We start from the raw sequence: 20,372 nt of genomic DNA, 5'->3' as shown, positions 1-20,372 counted from the left end.
TTTCCATTAAATAGTAATTTGCACTTACTAGCCTCTCAGCTAGAGACTGAAAACAAACATTATGCCTAATATTTTGCTTCAAAGTTAAATAATAGCCATTATATAGTTGATTTGTTGCCTTGTTCACCCAAACACTATAAGCAAAATCAAGGCTCTGATCTTTCTGTCCTGGGAACGAAAAAGTAAACTGACTTCTTTCCAGATTTTGCTCAGGCTTCAGAAAGTACTGATCAAACTTAAAATCAACACATTCATCTGCAGAAAACAGTGCAAACTCAAAACATTTGTTACAAGATAGCAATTCTCTCCCACATCCCTTGTAAGCAGACCAGAACACAGCAACCATTGTTGCAGGACAGCACCACTTATTCACATTGGACATGCAATCTGTCCCACCTCAGCAGCTGTTTCAAGACAACCTAGCAAAAGACAGACAGACTACATCACCCCAAGCAATTTCATTCACATATTACACTTGCTTCAGGCTTGAAAGGAATGCAAGTGTGAAAGAAGGCAAAATGCCAATATTCTTTTTCCTTCTAGGTAGAAACTCTGGTTTGTTATTACAGCTGTAATATCAATTCCACAGTGTAAGTTTCTTTATACGTGTTGTAGGGAGTTTTTAAATCAGAAGTAGCAACTGAAGGGCAGAACATGTCTACCAGGAACACTTCATGATAAAGAAAGTGAAAAATCATTCACCCTCAGAGGTATCAGAATGCTTCTTCCAGCTCTCCAGACCACATAGATAATACAGCTTTTTTATTAAACAGATCTGCAGAAGACAGCTTTTTCTGTATTGTGGAGCAGATCTAGTATCATGGCCAACACAGAATGAGGGCTGCAGTTATCCCACAATCCCAGATGGGGACGTCATTAAACACCTCCCTAGTACAGCTCCCTCTTCTCTGAGGAATATATGCTCACATAGCAGCCATTATACACACAGAATTTATGTAGGTTGCTCAGTAGGTTGCAAAGAAATACCCAAGAGGCTCAGGAAGATTTTTACATAGATATTTGCCTGAATTTGTCTGTATATGCAATATTGATAATACTGCAATTTTAATAGGAGAGTGACATGCCTGTACCTAATCAATTCTACCGACTCAACACCAATTCATTTGGTTCATCTCTTGAAGCTGGCTATACCCACACAGACACAGTCTTTGTCAAAGGGTATCTTACCAGAAAAAAATTCAATGATTAAAAAACCCCACATATTTAAGAAAAAATGCAGTCTAACTAGAACAGTTCAGCAAGCAAGTAAAAGTCAAGCTTTTCTTTCCCACCTATTTGGCATATTAAAAATAAAATCTGAAGATAAATTCACAAAGAATGTAAAAAGGTACCAGAACAATCAATAAAATGCTTTTATTTTCCCTTTAATCACATATCATTCGTGTATTTCAAGAATACTGCTGACAAAAAAAAAAAAAAGTAAATACATGCTAAAACTTAGCAGCTTGCAATAGCTTTAAAAAGTGATTTGCTCTGATTCCAGAATTCTTGTTTTAAAAACAATCCACTGAATCCACTGTTTAAAAACAACTCCACAATTTGGCTGTCCAGATTGAAGATAAATTTAAGTTCTACCTGTTTGTTTGAGTGTACACTTGATGTGTGTGATAATTGCTGGGACAAAATGTTAAAAAAAAAAAAAAAAAAAGCGAATTTTTAATAAAGGCCTTGCTATAGAAGTTCAAACATTCTTAAAAGCTGTCCTACAATCTTATTTCAACACCACATTGGAAAAAAAAAAAAGGAAAGGTTTGTCTTCTGTCAAGCAATTGAAAAGAAAGCAGTGTTCAATATATTTCATCAGCTGGATAGAATCAGTTTCATTTACAGCAGCCCAAGAACACAAGATGCACAATCCCTCCTGCACATCCCACCCGCAGCACGCTGTGGTCATGTAAGATGCACGTACAGAATTCTTTGTACTTCAGGGATCTGCTAACCCACAGAGCACAGAAACAATTAATCAGTACCCACTGTTTGTGTGCACTGAGTACAATCAGAATGGAATGTGTGGGGATGTTAAATGTCCTGTATTTCCTAAAACCAGCTTTACACTACTGCAGATCAAGAAGAAATCTCCTATCTCTATATTTAGATGAGATATTTTGCTATCTGTGTCATTTCTCTAACATTATTAGTTCTTAGTCAGAAAGTGATGGTTACCAAATTATCAAAACTTATCATGCATGTGCTGCAAGGACTATTTAATAATATCCCACTTCCTTTTCCTGCACTTCTATCCCCACAACTGTGTAGAAATTCAGTTCATAGTACATGAAAAGAGTGTTGGTCCTACTTCACTTTCCATTGGAAAGAGAACATGGTTTGAAATCATGTTGCATTAGCTATCCTTTTCCCTCTCTATTGCTTCTTCCCTCTTTCAAACAGATCAAACAGATTGAGGAAACCAGCTTTTTCTCTTGAAGACAAGCTGATTCACTGCAACCCCCAAGGAAAAAGCTTAGAATCCACAAACTTATCAGCTAGTTTTATAGCAAGCTTCATTCTTTTGAAGGCTAGCTCACTTATCTTCTCTCATCAGAGACATCTCACTGAGCTGGGCATGTTTGTAGGTGTGAATTTCATGAATCACACATCTTAAAAGCAAGCACAGAAATAAGGGCAGGCATAGCCAGGGGTCAAAATGCAACATGTATTGACTAGGGCAAAAGTAATAAAACTAGATTTAGTCCTACAGCACAGACCTCACCAGTAATTTATCTTCCAATAGATGAAACCACAACTAAGGTATTGGTATGCTGCTATTTCCTATAGTAGCTCGTTGAGCCTAGCTATGTGGCCCTCTTCTCCCAGAGTATAGCATCAACTCTCCCAGGGTCACCCAGTGTGACAGACACAAGCCATGTACACTTGCAGAGGAAGGCATCACGTGCAAGTCACAACAAGAGTTTTACAGGGTTCCCCCAAAATGCAGAGAAGCTTACAAGAGAACCCACAAGTCTCTCACTGAATATTCTGTAGACAAAAGTGGTAGCACAGCAGCTGGTGTTGATAGTGGTTGGTAACTACCTACTGAGTGTCCTAGCTGTTATTCAACCCATTTCTAAGAATGACCAAAAGACCCTTGCATTTATCAGTATTTAATATTTTTAGCCTTTTTGCCCATTTTACTCTCCCAAAGCAAAGCAGCAAGACTCTTCATCAACAATATCCCATCTGGGATTCAGCAACAATGACTAGGAAAAAGAATTCACAAGCATTCACCAATCTTGTGGCTGGGTTCTCAGAGTCTACAACTTCCATTATCATCAGTGTCATCTAAAGAAAGACAAAGGGAAGAATCAGGGCAACACAGGGGAATGTTAAGTATACAAGAAACTAATAGCTCCCAAGAAATTTCATTTTTGCCTCCACTCTTTTTTTGGCCAAAAGATCCTTGCAAAAATGCAAACACTGACAGGGCTATCAGACTGCTCATGCACCATAAACAGAGAGTTATTGCCCACATATACCCTACCTAAGTACATGTGCATGAGGACACAGAGACCACTACCCTTGTTTTGCTTACTCTGGAAAAAAAGCACATGCACACCCAGGCCAAGACGGACCTGACAAGTTCACCACATGCAGTGTCCTTAGACACTGTGTACAGTTAGTTTGTTTATTAGTCCAGCTCTCGAGTCAATTTTCATTTCCCAAGCTGCACAGACAAGATTTGTTGTCTCAGCTGCATCTCTTTTCCTCTGTCCTGCCTCTGCTAAGGGCTACTTCTCTGATACACCAGACTGTTAAAGAAGTATCCTTAACAGAAGCCCAAACAATGATGACACTCTTTCTAGGAAAGGAAAACCTGGAAAACTAGCCTGGATGTACAGCTTCGCTCAGGTTTACTTAAAGAAAACAGACTTAAGCTGCCTTGAACATTTTATCACAAAGACATAAGCAGCTACATTGAACTTTAAAGCAGAATGTTAGGCAAGCAGAAGTCTTTTTCCTTTACACGTTAGAACAAGTTAGTTGATTCCTTTTGATACACATCAGTAACAATTTAATTAAATTCTCCTGATTGTCTTGGATCTGCTCTATGCAAAATCACAGGCTGAACAGGAATCTATTGCACTTGATAGGACTGGAAGAGTATACTTTCCCCATCAGCTTGCCCTCCAGCATGCAAAGTACCTTGGCAACTGCTATGTCCTTACAGAGCTGCCTCATACAAAGGCAAGAAATGAACTTTGAACTGCATATGATTATTTTTTTCCTTTTTGTGCTTTACTTTCATAGAAAGTATTCAGAAATCAGAATTTTCGGATCTCCCTAAAGACGAGATTTCTCATGCTCCAGATCAAATTCCACATCATGCATAAAAAGCAGCATAGAATTACTTTCTACCTAGTTCCATTATTTGAGTGCTTGAGAACTCTTGTATCCTTAAATCTACACCAAATCACATAGTTCAAGGCTGGAGACATATCCAGCAAATACCAATGCAAAAACTGTGGCTGTATCACAGGCCTTGAACTGAGAAGAAAAAATAATTCTCTGTGCTTCCTCTTTAAAATCCAATTGCCACTCCAGAGTAAGAATGGACTCTAGAGAAGATTCTCAGCTGCTCAAAACACAAGAGACTTCACACCTGAAGCAGTATTTTAGACCTCGACCTTTTAAATCACTATTGTTCTCACACAGATTTCAATGACAATAGCAAAAATGCATGAGACTAATTTGAAAGTATTTAAAGGCCATCTGGTTTTGTTTTCTTTTTCTTCCCCACACTCACTAGGGGGCTGAAAATGGTGCATGAAAAGGAGACTTCATAATCTTTCCCACAGACACCCAAAAATAACTTTCTTAGCATGACTTCCCATCTGCATACTATATATGTTTATTAGACATATATGGCTTGTAACTGTCTTTGGACAGAAGATGCTGCTGCATGGAGTAGTTTGTGCTTTGGCTCTGCAGCCCACTTTCACAGTCCCTCACTTCATCATTAGGCTTTGGCAACCAGATTTCACTTTGTCTCTATTTCTGACAGCATATCAGTGTCTCTATTTCTGACAGCACATATTCAACCTTATCTCTGAAGACACAGTGGAAATCCTTGTTCCTCATCAACTGTCTCTTTACAAGGGAGTCTCCTACATCAGACATTGGTCTGGACACTTTTCAGTTGGAGGTGTTTGGAGAACCTCAGTTATATCCAAACCCTTAGCACTGAATCTCTTTAGATTAAACTGTTATTTAGGAATTCTCTCATATTTAAAGGTAGATATCCTAAATATTTTTAAACACTTAGCATTCTGAAATATGCAATGAAATATGAAGATTTAGAAGTATATGAGTGCACAGTAAGACCCCCAAGCCCAGTACCTATTTAACAAGATCTTAACTCCAGATTTTATCTCCACATTCTTATTTTTATCACTGGGAGCTCAGAAATTGAAAATCCTTCTCAGAAATATTATCCTGTGTAGTTTGCTTTTAGCAAAACTCAAAATATTTTATGCATAATTGTGTAGTCTTTAATTTCTATGGGTTTCCTTAGAGCAAGAAAGTGGCAAGATTTAGTTTAGACAACTGGTTTTAATTTAATTTTTTTGTGTTTCAAGGAGAAATCCAAGTTTTTGGCTAACTTACATGGCCAGAAAGGAAGAAAACTGAAATGGTGTGTTCCTACAAATCCTCTGTGTAACTTCCCGAATTAGTACTGCAAATTCAATACAAATTTATACTACAATGTATTCTAATTAAGTATTCCTACCACCATTTATGGCCTTCTAGGCTAACAATATCTCTAGTATTGGCCAACAGACCATTAACTATTCAATGACTTCCATGCTGACATCTCATCATGGTTTAGATTTTGATATCATTAATCAAGCAACCATCCTATTCCATGAATAGTCATCTGCCCAACATGAGCTCTCTGAATAAGGACTTATTTAGCCCAAATATAACATTTGGCACTGAAACAGAACAGACTATGTAGATAAGAACTTTCAAATTTGGATGGAAATAATCGTGTTTAAGCACAGTTCTACAATATGCAAAGTATCAGCTGTTTTTAATGAAATGTTGACAGTACTCAGTACAAGGGATGGTTGCACTTTCAGAATCAACCATAGGTGGGGTAAATATGGAAACTAGAAATTTGACTAAAACTTAATCTTGAACTGCTAACTTTTCCACCAGTGGAGGAGCATGCTACAATGCAGAAGATAAAATGCAGGAGCTGTTTTTCTGCAGTGTTCACTTTCCAATAACTTCTGTTGGCAGTTCATCTAAATTTAATCTGTCTTCTGCAATGAATGGTTGCAAAGTGTAATCCCACTGGTGTAACGTGAAACAAGTTCTGCATTTAAAATTATCATTTGTTCCTTTTTAAAAAAAAAAAAAAAAAAAAAAAAAAAAAGCAAAACAACCAAAAAAACCACTCTGTTTCTGTTATTCAGACAAAGCCATCTTGGCTCCATAGCTCTTTCTTAAAAAGGAACAGGTTTAAAGAGGCACAGGTTTGTGTGAAGTCAGTGGAAAAAAGTTATCCTGCATTATACCATAACATGGTACTACATCTGTTCCTCTTCAGCAAAGAGAATAAATTAACTACCCTGCATGTCAGTGTAACATATCTATACCATATAGCACTTCTGACTTGTAGATACTTTCTTCTGATTCGAGTTCATTGAAAACTGAGGAAATAGGCAAAAAAAATGTGGTTAGTTGTTGCAATAATCTAATATCTAATATCTGGCATTAAAATTGATAGACAGAAGCAACAAAATCCCTGTGCAGTGGGCTGAGATTCTACTGTTAATTGGCAATTATCTTCTCCACCACAGTTGCCTCTTCACATGAAGAACTTTCCAGCTACATAAATAGAGAGCTTAAGGATAAGCTTTATTATGTGCTCAGTATTGATCTGACAGCACTTTCTTGAAGTCAGTGGTGAAACTCTGACCGACCTAGCAGGAATTCTCCCCTCTACTCAGATTCAGTTTATTACCATAGTAAGGTATTTTGTGTAGTAATACCATTATATATGAACATAACCCACGTACTCCAGCAACTGGGACCATTCTGTGACCATCTGGTCTTCATGGGGGACTTAAAACACCACGATATCTGTTGGTGGGACAAGACAGAAGGATGTAAGCAAACCAGAAGACTTCTGCAGTGCGTTGATGATAACCTCCTTCTCCAAGAGACAGAGAAGTCAACAAGGAGAGGTGGTGTGGTAGACCTACAAGGAGAGGCTAATAGAAAATGTGAACAAGGGCAGCCCCAGTAGCAGTGACCCTGAAATGTGGAGCTCAAGATCGTTAGGACAATATCGAGGGCATCGAGTAAGCATGCTGCTTTGCATTCAAGGAAAGCAGACATTGGCCTCTTCAGGGATCTGTCTGATAGAGTACCTTGAGAGGCTGAAAAAGCTGGCTATTATTCAATAATCATTATTTCCAAGCTCAGAAGTGATACATTCCAACAAAGAGGAAGTCAGACAAAAGCATCAGGAGGCCTGAAATGAACATGTGATCCTGGACAAACTCAAACACGAAAAGGAAGCCTATAAAGAGTGAAAGCAATGACAGGTATCATTGGAGGTATACAGTGACACTGTCCAAGCAGAGAGAGATCAGGGTTGGAAAGCTAAGTCCTGACAGAATTATATCTGAATTAAATCTGGCCAAGGAGGTCAAGGGAAACAAGGAAGACTGCTACTAATATGTCAGTGATAAAAGAAAGTGTAGGGAAAATGTGAGCCCTGTCCAGAAGAAAATCAGAGACCTTGTTACCCAAGTTGTAGTGAATGGTGAAGTATTCAACAGCTTTTTTGCCTTAGTCTTCATTGACAAATGCTCTAGCCCTACCATCCAAGTCAGAAACCAGAGGATGGTACTAGGAGAAATGAAGGATCACCCACTGTAGGAGAAGAGAAGATAAGGTTTGAAACCACCTAAGGATCCCAAAGATGCCCAAGTACACAGGACTTAAGACATATCCTAGGGTCCTGAAGAAATTGGTAGACGAAGTTTCTAAGCTACTATTCATCATATTTGAGAAGCAGTGGTAGCCCATTGAAGTTCTCACTGACTGGAAAAGGAGAAACATAACCCCAATCTTTAAAAAACACAAAAAGGAACACCTAGCAAATCATGGACCAGCAAGTCTCCTGTGTCTGGTGAGATCACAGAGCAGATCTTTCTGGTAACTATGCTAAGGCACATGCGAAACAGAGATAACTCATCACAGGCAATATGACTTCAATAGGGGCTAACTCCACTTGACAAATTCTGTGGCCTTCAACAATGGACTTACAGCAATGGTGAATAAGGGCAACTGATGTCAACTGAATGGACTAGTGGAAAGCATGTGTCCCGCATGACATTCTTGTCTCTAAATTGGAGAGACGTGGATTTGACAGATCAACCACTAAGAGGAACCACCTAGATGGAAAGGGTTGCAGTCAATAGCTCAGTGTCTACATGGAGACCAGAGATAAGTGATCTTCTTCAGAGATCTGCGCTATTTAACATCTGACGTAGGCAGTGGCTTAAAGTTCAGTAAGTTTGCAGGTGGCACCAAGCAACATGGTGCAAATCTTGATGGAACACAACAACAGGATGCTATCCAAAGGGACCTGGACAGGATTGAGAAAGACCTGTGTGAACCTCATAAAGTTCAACAAGGCCATGTGCAAGGTGTTGCACATGAGTTGGGGCAATCCAAAACATGAACGTGGGCTAGCTAAAAAGTGAATCAAGAGAAGCACTGCAAGAAGGACTTTGGGGTCATAGTTAAAAAAACTCAACACGAGCTGGCAATGTGTGCTTACAGCCCAGAAAGCCAGGCATGTCCTGGTCTGCTTGAAAAGATGCCTGAACAGCAGGTTGAGGGAATTGCTTCCAGCTAATGCAGTCTCATGTGACACCACCTATATTTAATTCTGCAGTCTCCAGCATATAAAAGCTGTGGATCTGATGGAGTGGCATCCAGGATGAGCTTCTCCATATTATAACACTTCCCCGTAATAAAGGGGTAAATGATGATAAGAGAAGAACGCTCCTCTTTTTCATTCCAGAACAATATAGATTTGTCAAAACTGCTTCTGAAAGCTAGGAACAATCTATTTTGAATGTATAACCTTAGATTCAAGAGCTGATTCAGAGGCGAATTCTGTCATGGATTTATGGAGGAATGATATGGATTCTCTGTGTTCAAGCATGCTGTTCACTGTCAGACATAGAAGGAATTTAAATAAAACTAAGACAAAACTAAGAGCATTAATTGCATTGCTTAATTTTCAGTTCCCAAGCTTGTATGAATTATAACTACCTGAAGGGAGGTTGTAGTGAGGCGGGGGTCACCCTCTTCTCTCAGGTAACAAGAGATAGGGTAGAGGGAATGACCTCAAGTTGCTTCAGGCAAGATTCAGGTTGGATGTTAGAAAACACTACTTCTCTGAAAGAGTGGGTATGAGAATAGACCAATCACAGGAAAATTTAATGTTTTTTTTACTTTTCAACATCCAACACCTCATTGAACCAAGACTGATCACATGATCACAAGTGGATCATGAAGTACCACGGACTTCACATCACAATCCATGGTTTGTAATCAACATGTGGCAGGATCATAATCTCTCTGCTGCATTAGAGTCATTTAATTAGCAACTTTTGCAAAGACTACAGTTATATTATATAACCACAAATAATTTAATTAAAAATGCTAATCCTCAATAGAAAGTTCATGCTTGTGTTTTTCTTTTTGATATTGAGATGACTCTCTTAAAAAAAAAAAAAAGAAAAGAGATTCAAGTTGGATTTCAATTAAATATCTTTCTAACTTTATGTTCAGGACATGTGAAAACCTCAATTACATACCTTATGAACTATAATATATTTAGCAGCATTTGCATCATATCCATCTTCATATATATATAGATATATATATGTGTATGTATATGTATATATATATAAAAGATACATACAGTTTCTCAAACTTTCATTGTAATTTCTTTGAATATCCTTTCATAACATCTAAAAAATAGGAACATTTTGACACTAGTTTTGTGTGATCTGCTGTCACTGACTATAGCATCTTTAAACCAGACTGACTTTCTGTAGACTTCACATTTGTTTTTAATTAAAGTCTAGTACAGCACAAACTATAGGTTCACTCCACTCAGCAATTCACTTCAGATTCAAAACGGCCAAAATGTATTGCACACGGAACATATTTCTTTGCTTTTCCATATTGGAACCCCAAGTTATTTTGAAATTTGTCATGCAGAATAAATATGGACCTATCTTACCTTGCATGTGTTCCACATAGCAGTACACATCGTAAGTTTCATTAGGAAAACGGCGTCCATATGTTCTGACTCCTTTCTTTCCCATTTTATCTCCAAAGCAACCAATCCTTGGATGTCTAATTGGATATCTGAAATGCAGCATGTCCATATTTATTAACACAATAAGTCAGAACATTAAGTTTTTACAGGCTAAGCATACTAATTTGGAGAAACTCTGTCAAAGAGTGTTCTAAGCATCTCACCTAACAGTCTGGTCAGACAACCAGCCAGCATCACACTGTTCAAATCCATCTTCATATGCTGCTTTCAGTTGCTCTGGGCTTGCTATGACAGCACCATTGTCCAAACAAGTCTGCTGAGCTTGCGTAAAATTCAAAGTGTACCTGCTGGTGGCTGCACGATAGTGAAATACTACACCTGAAAAGATAACAAACTCAGATTACTGACACATTTTGCATCATTTCTGCAGTCATCATCATATTGTAACTTTACCTGGATATTATTATGATGGTAAAAACAGATGGGTACAATTAAAACACTAGAAGGCTGAGATATTCCACCAATTGAATTATGCCCCTCCCTCTAGTGGCTACTACCAGTAACTATATGACACCCTATCTTTTTAATAGTTTGAACTATATTCAGCATACTTTGAAAAAGTAATTAAACCATCTAAGCATTTCCACTTAAGTATAATGGAACATTGTGACCAAAAAGAATGTACACTGAAGTATATCCATATGCTGAGGCACTACCTGACACACTCACTTGTCAGCCCATCCAATTGCAAGTCAAATCACGTGACCAGGCAAGACTGAACAGACCTAATCAAAAAACAAGAAAAGAACCAGCCTTTTGGAAGTAGCCAGCTGCAGTAACTGCATGCAGAAATGCCAAGAGTGAATGGGGCAACCCTTGAGTGTTTGAGATCTGTCAGCCACAGGGAAGCATGCAGCAAGCAGGCACACCAAAGAGTTTCTTTTGAGGCAAGCTAAATCATCAGTGATGGCCCTCGTGTCTGATCCTACACATTCACAGATTATTGCAAACACAACATTTATAAGTATATGCCTGTTGGCCTATTTTTCATTGCTAGGCTTTCCTGCATGCAGTACCAACAATACAGACAAAACAAAGCTTGCTTTTATTATTGCCTTTCTGGTTCTGGAAAGAATCTAGACAATTTCCAAAATTACAAGAATATGTCAGATGTCTGGAGAGAGAAGGGTAAGAGTTAAGATGGTTTTTGTTAAGACATTATGTCAAGGAACCACATTCTGTTTTCCATACACTTATGATTCAAACTCTGTTTGACAACAGTTGTGCCTGAACACCTAAAACAATATAAAGGGCACCAATTCTAAGATGGCAGACAACAGATACCCCATCTGACCAAATCACATCCTTCTCCATTGCTAATGTCTTTAACAGTTTAGCACCGAAAGGATACGTCCTGATGATGACTGAAAAATAACACCTAGTCTCATTTATTTAAATGAAAATCTTCAGAAGCATTATAGTACCATAAATAATCCACTATGCAGAATTGCCACAAAACAAGAAAAATAAATCACAAAATGTTATTTTTAGTGATAATTTTATTGGGGTATTTCCTGATGAGGATACAGTACACTGTTATGACCTTGGAAATGTTGGCATTAAAACAATAACAAATTTAATGAGAAGTCTTTGTTATTAGTATACTGTTGAAAGATGGAAGTCTGATAACTTACTAGTAAGCAGCAATATGAGAAGCTTCCAAAAGTGACCAAATTCCAACATACCTAGAAATTGTAGCTGCTTTTCCTAAAGATTAATTTAGTAAAATTATCCTATCAAAGATCTAACTATGGACAATAAGCAAAAAATACTATTTTTTTTTCTCTTTATTGTGGTTTGCTAAGAAAGTTTCTCAAACAAAGTTACAACACACTGTGTGTATTCACACACAGGTAGTTCAAAGCTCAGTCATCAGACATCAATTTTCATTAAAGCTTCTGGCAGAAAACAAAAGAAATGGAAGAAGCACCAGAAATTTCAACTTTACTGTGGACCCACACACCAGCTGCAGCCACCGCTTGGATCCTCACAGGCTACTATTGACCCATAAAGTGCATTTTCAGAGTCGCTGACAGAATACATAATGAATAGTTCTTCTTACAAACAGCAAAGTAATTATTTCAGCTTCAAATATTGAACTGGCAAAGCCCAAAGTGAAGAGCAGGTCACAAAAAAATTATGGCTATGTTTATATTACATAAATTAAGTATTCCAGGTGCCTGCAACTCCATCATCGTGACTGCTAAAACTGCTAGACTAGTTCGGCAAGTTACTTGGCTCAGGCCTCCTAACATCCTTCCAAACAATTTTCTAGGCAGACTTCAGGAGTTAGCAAAGAGCAGGGACAGCTGCCCGTGAGTACCTTTCTTCTCTCTTGAGAATGAGAAGAGCAAGCGTAATGGTACAGATGAGGACCAGAGCACTCCAATGGCCCGTGCACTATGGCACAGCCTCGAGGAAGGTATGCTCTTACTAATGAAAACTCTCTGTTCTGAGAGACACAGAAAGGGAATGTCAGAGAGTGAGATGTACCAGCTCCTATGCCCCTACACTTTCTCTGCTGTAAGGCTTCTTCCACTGCCTGCTTTAGGCAAATTCACAGATCATTTCTGTTGCTTTAAGTTGTGCAAAACTTTATCCATGCATACGTGTTTGTATACCCATAAGCTTATGTGTAGCAGTATTTTGGCTTTGTTTACCCCATAACCATGCAGTTCCTTATCACATGTCCATGTGTCCACAGTACACTGCCTTACAACACAAAAAGTTAAGGTAACAACAACTAATTACTTTTTGAATTTAAAAATTCAAAATAACAAATATGTTAATTGAAGATTTAAGAGCTTTATTTTAATATATTGGTTATTTTATAACACAGTCAATAATCTGGGCCACATACCTGCTGGTATAAACCAGCATGACTCTATTCAGTGGCACAATAGTAAATAAAAATGCTGAGGTTCAGTCAACCTGTTTGGTCATGGTATAATTCACAAGCTGTCCAACTTGGCCTTATTGTACCAGTAGCATACAATATTTTACACTGACTGTTATACAGAGTCAAGCCAGAAATGCACAAGTATGTGAAGTAATTTGCTCATTTGGCTTGTTGTTTTAATTTTAATTAAAACAAATTTTATAGACATTTAGACTCATTGCCTCAATACTTTTTCCCGCCTGCAAGTTCACTTAACTGATGTAACATGACTTCATCCAGGCACAAGAACACTGCTTTTCCATAAAGCCACAGAAAGGTTTATTAACTTAGCAGGAGAAGGCAACATACTTCTCTGAACTCGCATTATTTTAAAGCTTTAAGCTGCCTACATATGAGTGCCTTCTCAACAAGCCCCTTATTTCTTACAAACTGAAAGCGGTCAATGGCTTTGCTGATGACATGTGGACCTTGCATTACCTTGGTAAGGCAGAACTAAAGAGCTAGTGCTAACATAAATTTAAAGAGCTGCTGAGAAAATGCCTTTGGTCATTTGTAAATCCTGGAAAGGAACTTGGAGAATGCTTTGTTCTCCTCACCCAGATCCAAAAGGTAAACTTCACCTATTCTCCGAGTTTAAGGCTCTTCCATTTCCACTGAGGAGCCAATGGACATAAAAGAGCCTCCAAGATGAATGGGTAGGAAGACATCAGTATGTATAAGCCTGAGCAACAGCTGCAATAATTAGAAGACCCCCTGGGGCTAAGAAGATTAAAGTGCAGGACTTTCATTGTTTCAGTTAGACAGAGAGAAGGGGGCAAAATCCATTGTCCGAGTTCTTGCACTTTACAACATTTGTAAAGGATTTTTCCCCTTTGTCCACTTGCCCTCTGAAAGAAAAGGCAAGAAAGGAGTTGTCCCAGGAACAAATAAAGTAACTGGAAAACAGACTACAAGAGCGTAATGTTGTCACCGAACATCTGGCAAAGTCAGCCTAATTACAGGAAAGAGCAACAGTGTCTGCAAAAAAGAGCACTCACAGGAAAGTAATTTGCAGCACCCAAAAATTCACTGCTGCTGCCTGAGGAAGAGAGAATGTCTTTTATTCACTTATTTTTGCCTTACACCAGAGAAGGAAAGCATGAAGTATTTCACTTAACAAACTAGGACCTTCCTGAGTAAGAGACTGATACTATGGTTTTGCACCTTTGGATTGCAGCTTTGCTTTATCACTTGCCAGGGTATCATGCTACAACACTTCCTAGAACTGGAGGGAAGGGCTCCTTCAAGACACTTCCTGCTTTATTGTGGCTAATAAACAACAGCTTTCACTAGTGAGCTCATGCTGCTGCAACTTGCCTGCCTGGAGTCACATAAAGACTGAACTTCAGAAGTAGTCTCATAACACAAAGAATATGTAAAGAGAAAAGATAATTATGGCAGTCGTTATTCTGTTCATTTTTATTTTCAGGTCTCAGTCAAAGTGGATAGACCCTTCAAGCATCCCTCAATGCCAAAGCTAATAGAGTTCTAAACAAATTGGGTGATCTTCCTTACTTTTATGCAGAAATCAATTTACATTACAAATACAATCCAAAACAGAGGCAACAGGGAAGAGCACTGCATTAAAGGAAGAAACAGGAATTTTGAGCTTCTTGCAATAATTCATCTCCCACTCCAGGCTCTGCAAACATCTTGCAACTCCCATCTCTTGCTCTGGCAACCTGAGAGCAGCCTTGCATTGCATTCACAGATGTCTCCAGGATCCTCTCTGCTCGCAAAGAGGAAGCACTAACCAACCACCCAGTTCCACTTGCTGGCTCTCCAGGGACAAGGCTTCTTGCACCAACTCGCACATCACCCCTTTGCCCAAAATCTTTGCATCCATCTTTACAAAGTAATGCAGCAACATGCAAGTGTACACAGACTCCTCTAAACAAGCTAGTGCAGAGAAAGAAAGCAGTTGATGCTCAGCCTGAACTGCATTCTTCTGACAGACAACTTGCCAAAGTGGAGGACTTGGTTACTACATCTGCAATACCTTGGAACAGACAGCCTAGATCACGTACCTGCTGTTACCTCTGCATAACAATGTACTCGGTCACACAGCATTCAGTGAGGCCAAGACACTGATACTGAAATTTAAATTGTTAAAAAAAAAATTAAAAGAAATACATAGCCTCTCAGAACTGTTCTCACAATAGGAGATGACTGACAGGATAAAAATCAGTGTAGCTATGCATATCAGCACCTACTTTACTTTATCTTCTTAAAGGAGAAGGTGTGTGGTCCTCTGCAGATCCTCAGCCTGACCCCAAATCACCTGCAGCCTGAAAATCAGCTGCCACCTTCCAAGTCCCTGTGCCAGGGCTGTGACAGATGTATCATAGCATCCTCATTCCTACTCCCTAGGCACAGATGCATGCAGAACCGGGTATCTCAATACAGAATTCAGTTTCCCTCTCTTTGAGCCATTGTGTATTCTGCTCTTTACCTTGTAGCTAAGAAACCTCTATCTTCCCTACCATCACTTCCTCAGGAGAGTAAAGAATAAGCTTAAAAACGCAGCAATCCATTTCTATTTAGTTATCAAGGAAGTATGAAATTTCAACATCAACAGGTGATAAGGATTCAAGATAGATAAATCTAAAAGATTACAAAACCCCATCTCTTCAAATGCCATACTTAGGTGCTAATAAAGGGGAGTTCTGGCTTTAGAGAGAATAAATCAATTACGTTGTCAACACGCAATCTCTTAGGGCTCAGGGCACAACTGAGAGGCAGTGTTCCCACACTGGAAACAACATCCATTTATTATCACTATAATGCCTGCAAGAAAGAAGTTTGCATAAAAATAAAATTGTGAATTACAGTCTACTCTGCCTCCCTAATTGCTGCTTCTTCCCTTTAAAGAGGTCAATATTTTAAGCCTCAGATTTTTCTTATTGGCTTTTCTCTACAATCCGATTTGTGAAAAGCCTCTCAAACAGTGGACTCAAATAGAAGCTAACAAAAGAAGGCCTGTGAAAGCAGTGAACTCCCAAGACAGCAGTAAGAAAAGGGTAACATTATTGCCAAAAAATACTCTCTGACAAGATTTTCAAAAAAAGCAAGAAAACTGAAGGATCACATTTGCCACTTCAATCAAATGTGCAGGCATTTCCAAGGTAAATAACCAAAAACTGGCTCAAGTGAGTTGTTAGATCAGTTCTTTCATGTTCCTTGCACTTGTCCAAATATGTTGCTTTTTAATATCTCGCAGAACTACAAAAAACAACAGTTTCATTAAATGCTCAATTATGTTTGAGAATGAATTATGCTGTTACTCTGCATGTCCAGGTCAGCTTTTTATAAGGAAACTTACATCTATTTTACACAAGCGAACTTTATTATACCTAGAGAAATGGAATAAATATGGAGAGGTACAGTAGTACTTTTTATTAAACTCTTTGTGGAATTCAAACTTACCACTGTTACTCCTGAAGGTTAGGAGTCTAGTTTACATTACCTGTCTAAGACTCTCTGATCAGGGAACAGAAATGAGAACTACTAGAGAGCTCATCTCACCCACAACTCTCATCAGAAAAGAGCTGAGTGCTAGGCATCTGACTTTAAATCACTGAAAATAAAGTAAATTCTACTCTGACTTCAGACCCAGCACACCTGTGAAACTTGATAAACTATTAGTGGGTGGCTGAACACTCAAGGACGATGGTCAGAAGGCCTGAAGATCATTGCCTGCTGGCAATCAACCTCTACATTATCTCTATCCAAGTATCTATACCGGGTTGCAGGTGAAACCTCATCTGTTTCAAAAAGCAGCTTGAAGTGGGAATGGAGAGACAGCTCAATGTCAGCTAAGGCACTGTACTTGAAGTCTCTTGATGTTCAGTAACAGCAACAGGGAAGAAACTAAGAACAGTGGCAAAATAGGTTTCCAAAGACAGTAATAGTAAAATAGAATAATTCAGTTGGAAAGTACATATAAAGATCAAGTCCAACTGCTTTGGACTCCTAACAGGACAGAGTTTATGATCTGGGTTTAATAATTACAAAAAGGGTCCTAAAGATAAGCTCAAAACACCATAGAAAGATAAAATTACAACAGCTGAAAAGGAGGAACCGCACACAAGAAAAAGAAATTTTCAAACAGTACAGTGTAAAGAGGAGACATCACCTCAAATGAAAAGCAAATATGAATGTTCTGAATGTTCCACTTTTTGTAAGAGGTCCAAGTGCATAATACTGTAGACTGCTAGGTCTGCTATGAACAAAAAAATCATCCTGTCTGAAAAGTCGATTTAATTGTAGCAACAAGTAGGGTGTAAGGGAAGATTTTTCTTACAATTAGTAATGGAAAAGGAGGTATCCAGCATGATGAAACTATGTAACACTGCTGAGCAGTTGATGCAGGCTCCCTCCCCAACCTCAAGGAGAACCCATAATTGCCATTAACTAAATATGGTATCCAGGTGGTAGCCTACAGCTTCCCGTACAATTAAAATTAAGAATTTCACACTTCTCTCTTAAGGTTTCACCATTGAAAATAGTAATGAGGGGTACAGTTCAGTCTCACCATTGAAAATAGTAATGAGGGGTACAGCAGTCTAGCCCTACTGATGTTCAGTGACATAGACAGTGGGACTGAGTGCACCCTCGGCAAGCCTACTGATGACATCAAGCTGAATGGTGCAGTTGATACAACAAGAGGAAGGGAAGCCATCCAAAGGGATGTAGACAGGCAGGAGAAGAGGTCCAATGAGAAGATATTGAAATTCAACAAGCCCAAGTGTAAGGTGCTGGATTTGGGTCAGGACAATCCCAAATATGAGGACAGACTGCAAGAACAACTAATTGAGAACAGGCCTGCTGGGAAGAACTTGAGGATTCTGGTGGATAAAAAGGTGGACAAGAGCCAGCAGTGCCCTTGCAGCCCAGAAAGCCAACTATATCCTGGGCTGAATCAACAGAGGAGAGGCCAGCAGGGAGAGGGAGATGTTGTTCCCCTCTACTATGCCCTCATTAGGCCCTAACTGCATACAGGCCTGAAGACCTCAGGACAAAAAAGATGAACTGGTGGATTGGGTCCAGAGGAGGGCTACAGTGATGATCATAGGTCTTGAGCCCCTCTCCTACGAAGAAAGGTTGAGGGAGCTAGGACTGTTCAGCCTGGTGAAGAGAAGGCTCCAGGGAGACCTCACATTGTGTTCTTTCAGTACTTTAAGGGAAATTGCAAACAAGAGAGAGACCAACATTTTACATAGGCAGATACTGATAGAACAAGGGGAGGAGCTTTAAAGTAAAATAAAGGAGATTTGGATTAGATATTACATGGCGATTCTTCACTCAGAGAGTGATGAGGCCCTGGCACAGCTGCCCAGAGAAGCTGTGGGTGCCCCATCCCTGGAGGCATCCAAGGCCAGTGTGGATGGAACCCTATCTGGTGGGTAGCAACCTGCACTTGGAGTGGTTTGGAACTGGATGGTCTCTAACATTCCTTCCAACCCACACCATTCTGTGATTCTATGATTTTTGGGACATAACATGCAAAGTGCCTGACAACTCATTCAAATAGTAAGCCCTGCTCAATTTGGGCATTAATGAAGGTATATAACACAACATGTAACATGGTGATCTGTAACACCAAAGGAATAAGTTTTCAAGCTATCAAGCATGTCCTTTTGGTTCTATGTTGCTACGACTTCTCCTTAATTTATTCTTTGATTTAACACAGACAACAGTGTTGGCATTAAAATAATTGAAATAGAATATTTAAAAGGAGATTATAATCAGAAGGGAAATCAAGTTTTTACAAAGGTTGATAGTGATAGGATAAGGGGGAATGGTTTTAAACTAGAGGAGGGAGGATTTAGATTGTTTGTCAAGGGGAAGTTTTGCACTGAGAGGGTGGTGAGGTGCAGGTATAGACTGCCCAGATAGATTTTGGATACCCTTTCTCTGGAGGTGTTCAAAGCTAGATTGGATGGGGCCCTGGACAACATGGTCTGGTGCTTGATTTAGTGACTTGCAACCATGCCTGTGGTAGGGGAGTTGGAATTTGATGATTCTCCCAACCCAAGTCATCCTACGATTCCAGAGTTCTAAGATTCTGTGCTTCCCAAAGCATCACAGAAGCATTCCTTCCCACCTCTAAATTGTCCCCAGAGTGAAGCTGGCAAAAGCCTCCAACAAGTTAGTCATGTTGGGTTCATCTACACAATCAAGAAGTTTACTGCAATGTTCACAGTCATAATAACTGCTTTGTCTACACACTTTTAATTCACTGAAAAGGTGAAGCAAAAGGTGCTTGCTCAGACCCCAGAGATTAAGTGCTACACAGACGCATTTTATCTTTCACTCCATGATCATAAAATATGCACATTAGCAAAATGAGTGATAATTTTACTCAGCTTTACACAAGCAACATCACCTGCAAGTCTTCTTGGAAGAGCAGACCAAAGCAGTGCTGAGCCACACCAGTACTCAACTCAGAAATTAGCACAATTAACACATAAAGAAGATTTCTCAATAATGTTAACTGCTAACAACAGGTGATGAAGAACTCACAAAGAACACACATCTCTCTTTCAGTAATTGTTATTATTTCAGGGCACAGATTCAAAAAGATGACATAATCAAAATAAATTATGTTTGTGACTAATACAATTGGTTTTGTTGGTTTGTTTTTTTTTTCTTTTAAGATAATAGCTGAAGTCTCAAAAATGCTGAAGGCTTATTGATGTAAGGGTACAAAAATTAAGCAACAACATTAATATAAAATTTTTACAAGTCTGAAAAATTATATTTGTTTATATAGAAAATGGAAAATCAAGTGCACAAATGATAACTTAACAATGTTACTTTACCATGTGTATGAAGATACAGCTTGTTCTGTTCTCCAAATTTTGACATCAAAGACAAAAAACGACAAAAAAGAGTAGCTTCAGAAAGAAAATGCTGTGTTTGAAATTTTCTTTTAATTTAAAAGAGATCTGAACTGTGCATCTCATTGCAGTGTACTGTAGCAGCAGTAACACAAGCTAAAGTATTGCTGTAAATCATCTGATATTTTATTGTAGT

General features: G+C 38.8%; 1 protein-coding gene across 1 annotated transcript in view; it reads right to left on the bottom strand.

Moving 5' to 3' along the window:
- VCAN (versican) overlaps positions 1–20,372 on the bottom strand; it is a gene marked incomplete at both ends in the record, with an annotated part of 97,574 nt that overhangs the window by 67,187 nt on the left and 10,015 nt on the right. Inside the window, 2 exons of the mRNA XM_079548818.1 lie at positions 10,298–10,425; positions 10,540–10,714. Coding sequence (XP_079404944.1) covers positions 10,298–10,425; positions 10,540–10,714 — 303 coding nt within the window. The remainder of the gene's footprint in view (positions 1–10,297; positions 10,426–10,539; positions 10,715–20,372) is intronic.

The sequence above is a fragment of the Tetrao urogallus genome, assembly GCF_951394365.1.
Source record: "Tetrao urogallus genome assembly, chromosome: Z".
Lineage (NCBI taxonomy): Eukaryota > Metazoa > Chordata > Aves > Galliformes > Phasianidae > Tetrao > Tetrao urogallus.
This window is presented reverse-complemented; position numbering and strand designations above follow the sequence as displayed.